This window comes from Pantherophis guttatus, chromosome 15, assembly GCF_059756535.1.
Source record: "Pantherophis guttatus breed Tessera chromosome 15, ASM5975653v1, whole genome shotgun sequence".
In the NCBI taxonomy this organism is placed as follows: Eukaryota; Metazoa; Chordata; class Lepidosauria; order Squamata; family Colubridae; genus Pantherophis; species Pantherophis guttatus.
Genome location: NC_142077.1, coordinates 2012501 through 2017500, shown reverse-complemented (window position 1 = coordinate 2017500; position 5000 = coordinate 2012501). Strand labels below are relative to the sequence as shown.

General features: G+C 47.3%; 1 protein-coding gene across 1 annotated transcript in view; it reads left to right on the top strand.

Moving 5' to 3' along the window:
• The window catches only part of C1QC (complement C1q C chain), a 4350-nt gene extending 430 nt beyond the window's left edge, over positions 1 to 3920 (top strand). The window contains exons 2-3 of the mRNA XM_060684742.2: positions 1830 to 2008; positions 3213 to 3920. Of these exons, the coding sequence (XP_060540725.1) occupies positions 1831 to 2008; positions 3213 to 3769 (735 nt within the window). The 5' untranslated portion in view covers position 1830 and the 3' untranslated portion in view covers positions 3770 to 3920. The remainder of the gene's footprint in view (positions 1 to 1829; positions 2009 to 3212) is intronic.
• The last annotated feature ends 1080 nt before the right edge of the window (positions 3921 to 5000 follow it).

Genomic DNA, 5000 nt, shown 5'->3' with positions numbered 1-5000 from the left:
TTTCCTTCATTCCTTCCTTCACTCCTTCTCTATCTGCCTTCTTCCCTCTTTCTTTCTTCTCTCTTTCCTTCCTTCCCTCTCTCCTTTTCTTTATTTTTTCATTCCTTCCATCACTCCAACTCTACCTGCCTTCTTCCCTTTCTTTCTTTCCTCTCTCCTTTCTTCCATCTCTCTCTCACTCCCTTCTTTCTTTCTTTTCCTTCATTCCTTCCTTCACTCCTTCTTCCCTCTTTCTTTCTTCTCTCTTTCCTTCCTTCCCTCTCTCACTCCTTTTTCTTTATTTTTTCATTCCTTCTATCACTCCAACTCTACCTGCCTTCTTCCCTTTCTTTCTTTCCTCTCTCCTTTCTTCCATCTCTCTCTCACTCCCTTCTTTCTTTCTTTTTCCTTCATTCCTTCCTTCACTCCGTCTCTACCTACCTTTTCCCTCTTTCTTTCTTCTCTCTTTCCTTCCTTCCCTCTCTCACTCCTTTTTCTTTATTTTTTCATTCCTTCTATCACTCCTTCTCTACCTGCCTTCTTGCCTCTTTCTTTCTTTCTTTTCTTTCTGTCCTCTCTCCTTCTTCCTTCCCTCTCTCTCTCACTCCCTTCTTTTTCTTTCTTTCTTTTCCTTCATTCCTTCCTTCATCCTTCTCTACCTGCCTTCTCCTTCCTTCCTTCCTTTCTTCCTTCCTTCCTTCCTTCCTTGCTTAAGGAAATAATTCCTTCGCTCTGGGAAAGACAGAGCATTGAGTTCCTCTGAAAGAAAACCCGGGGGAGCCCCGCAGAATTTGGGAAGGGGGTGATTGGCAGATCGACCAGGAAATGAATTTATTCTTAATGTATTCTCGACAATTATAAGCCCCCCGTGAGGCTGAAGGGTTGAGCTTTGGGGAAGAAAAATCTATTTTTGGAGGCTCCTGAAAAGGATGGAGTTGAAAGGAAAAGCTGCGTGGTGGGAGAAGGAAAACACCGTTGTGCAAAGAAGTGAATTGTTTGTCCATGTCCTTTCCCTTCTTTCTTCCTCCTTTCCTTTCCTTTTTCTTTTCTTCCTTTCCTTCCCTCTTCTTTCTTTCCTTTCCTCTTCCTCCCCTTCCCTCTTCCTTCTTTCCTTTCCTTTCCTTCGTTCCTTTCCTTCCGTCTTCCTCCTTTCCTTTCTTTTTCTTTCCTTCTTTCCTTTCCTTTCCACTTTCCTTCCCTTCCCTCCTTCCTTCCCTTCCCTTCTTTCCTTTCCTTCTTTCCTTTCCTTCCCTCTTCCTCCTTTCCTTTCTTTTCCTTTCCACTTTCCTTTCCTTCCTTCTTCCTCCTTTCCTTTCCTTTCTTTTCCTTTCCTTCCCTTCTTCTATCTTCCTTTCCTTTCCTTCCCTCTTCCTCCTTTCCTTTCCACTTTCTTTTCCTCCTTCCCTTCCCTTCTCCCCTTTTCCTTTTCCACTTTCCTTTCCTTCCTTCTTCCTTTCTTTTCCTTCCCTTCCCTTCCTTCCCTTCTTCTATCTTCCTTTCCTCCCCTTTCCTTCCCTCTTCCTCCTTCCTTTTTCCTCCTTTCCTTCCCTTCTCTTCCCTTCCCTTCTTCCCTTCCCTCTTCCTCCTTTCCTTCCCTTCTCCTCTTTTTCCTTTCCTCCTCTTATTATTATTAGAAACTTCTTAACCCATCCCTGTCAACTTTCCTTTTCTAATGTTTCTCAACCTTAGCCATCCTAAGGCATGTGGATTTCAATGCCCAGGATTCCACGGCCAGCACGCTAGCTAAGGAATTCTGGGACGTGCCAGCTGGGGAATTCTGGGAGTTGAAGTCCACACGTCTTAAAAGTCGCTGCATTTGCAAACCATGGCTTGATTCGATCTCCCCGCAGGATGGACAGGACATCGGTGAGGATGTTGGTCTGGGCCTTCCTCCTTCTGATCCTGGGAGATCTCACCTGGGCTGTAGATCCCCCAAACTATTGCTATGGGGCACCGGGTCTCCCCGGCGTCCCAGGACCACCAGGGAAAGATGGCCGAGATGGAAACAGGGGACCAAAAGGAGAACCAGGTTAGTAACGATCTGGGTGAATCTGACGGTTGTTTTTTTTTTTTTCAAATCTGGATGCCCCTCTCTGCCACTTGTTATGGCCATTTATTATTATTATTATTGGGTATGCTCGAAAGAAATTAAGGGGAAAAATAGGTGGAAAAACAAAGGACAGAAGTGACATTATTCAGATCAAGAAACCCCAAACCCAATATCTCAGGGGCTGCCCCAAAGAAGAGGGGAAGGGGGTCCATCTATTCTCCAAAGCACCCGAAGGCAGGACAAGAAGCAACGGATGGAAACTCACCAAGGAGAGAAGCAACCTAAAACTAAGGAGAAATTCCCTGACGGTGAGGACAATTAGCCAGCGGAACAGCTTGCCACTAGAGGTTGTGGGTTGCTCCATCACTGGTGGGTTTTAAGAAGAGATTGGACAACCATTTGTCCCTACCAGCTCTATTCTCATGGATGGATGGATGGATGGATGGATGGATGGATGGATGGATGGATGGATTCCTTCACTGATTGAGATGGGATAGGTTCTCCTCTCTGAACAGGGGATTGGAGTAGAAGACATCCAAGGTCCCTACCAGCTCTATTCTCATGGATGGATGGATGGATGGATGGATGGATGGATGGATGGATGGATGGATTCCTTCACTGATTGAGATGGGATAGGTTCTCCTGTCTGAACAGGGGATTGGAGTAGAAGACATCCAAGGTCCTTACCAGCTCTATTCTCATGGATGGATGGATGGATGGATGGATGGATGGATGGATGGATGGATGCATGGATGGATTCCTTCACTGATTGAGATGGGGTAGGTTCTCCTCTCTGAACAGGGGATTGGAGTAGAAGACATCCAAGGTCCCTACCAGCTCTATTCTCATGGATGGATGGATGGATGGATGGATGGATGGATGGATGGATGCATGGATGGATTCCTTCACTGATTGAGATGGGGTAGGTTCTCCTCTCTGAACAGGGGATTGGAGTAGAAGACATCCAAGGTCCCTACCAGCTCCATTCTCATGGATGGATGGATCGATTCATTCCTTCATTGATTGAAATGGTCCAGGGTATCCTGCATGAATAGGGGGTTGGACTAGAAGACCTCCAAGGTCCCTTCCAGCTCCCTTACTCTGTTAAACGAACGATTGTACATTGAAGTCCTACTTTGATGATGCTCTCCTGGTTCTAACCCACGTTCTCCCATATCTCTAGGTCCTCCAGCCGCTCCTGGAAGCCACGGACCCAAGGGAGAGGCAGGTTCTCCAGGTCTTCCTGGTTTGCCAGGTAAGAGTGGACCCCGGGGTGCTTCCGGAAGCATAGGAGACGTCGGTCCCAAAGGCGAACGAGGGGAATCTGGTGACCCCGGCGGTCACAAGCTCATGTACCAATCCGCCTTCACCGTCAAGCGCCAGACCCACGAGCATCCGGTGAAGAACGCTCCCGTGGTCTTCCACGGTAACGTCACCAATACCTACCACGATTACGACACGACCACGGGCAAATTCACCTGCCGTATCCCCGGCATCTACTACTTCGTCTTCCATACTTCCTTGACGTCCAACCTTTGCGTCAACCTGTACCGCAATCGGGAACGGATGGCCAGTTTCTGCGACCACCTCTCCAACCCCAAGCAAGTCAGCTCCGGCGGCGTCTTGCTTCAGCTGCAAGCCGGCCACCAGGTTTGGTTGGCGGTCAACGATTACAACGGGATGGTCGGCGTGGCCGGAGCCGACAGCGTCTTCTCCGGCTTCCTGCTGTTTCCGGATTAACCTTCTCCAGAAGTTTGGCTCTTGAGTTTGTCTTCTTCTGGATCTCCCCTAGCTTTCCTGTCGTTCCAGGTTTCTCCTGCCGTCTTCCTTCCCGCTGATTTAAAAAAAATAAAATAAAGAATTTGTAATGGCAATGAAAAAAAACACACAATCCGTTGGTGTTTCGTTTCTTGGTTCACCGTCGCTTACAGCACGATGCGTCTCAACCGTGCCGAGTTTAAGATGGGTGGACTTCAACTCCCAGAATTCCCTAGCTATACTGGCTGGGGGATTCTGGGAGTTGGAATCCACACCTCTTAAAAAGTTGACAAGAGAATGGACTGGGGAATTACGGGAATTGAAGTGCATCTATCTTAAAAGGTTGATGAAAGAATGGCTGGGGGATTCTGGGAGTTGAAGTCCACCCATCTTAAAAGGTTGCCAAGAGAATGGCCTGGGGGATTCTGGGAGTTGAAGTCTACCCATCTTAAAAGGTTGATGAAAGAATGGCTGGGGGATACTGGGAGTTGGAGTCCATCAATCTCAAGAGTTTCTAAAAGAATGGCTGGGGGATTCTGGGAATTGAAGTCCATCTATCTTAAAAAGTTGCCAAGAAAATGGCCACAGAATTCTGGGAGTTGGAGTCCACCCATGTTAAAAGGTTGCTAAAAGAATGGCTGGTGGATTCTGGGAATTGAAGTCCGTCTATCTTAAAAAGTTGCCAAGAGAATGGCCTGGGGGATTCTGGGAGTTGAAGTCCACCCATCTTAAAAGGTTGATGAAAGAATGGCTGGGGGATTCTGGGAGTTGAAGTGCACCCATGTTAAAAGATTGCTAAAAGAATGGCTGGGGGATTCTGGGAGTTGAAGTGCACCCATGTTAAAAGATTGCTAAAAGAATGGCTGGGGGATTCTGGGAGATGAAGTCCACCCATCTTAAAAGGTTGATGAAAGAATGGCTGGGGGATTCTGGGAGTTGAAGTGCACCCATGTTAAAAGATTGCTAAAAGAATGGCTGAGGGATTCTGGGAATTGAAGTCTGTCTATCTTAAAAAGTTGCCAAGAGAATGGCCTGGGGGATTCTGGGAGTTGAAGTCCACCCATCTTAAAAGGTTGATGAAAGAATGGCTGGGGGATTCTGGGAGTTGAAGTCCACCCATCTTAAAAGGTTGCCAAGAGAATGGCCTGGGGGATTCTGGGAGTTGAAGTCCACCCATCTTAAAAGGTTGCTAAAACAATGGCTGGGGCATTCT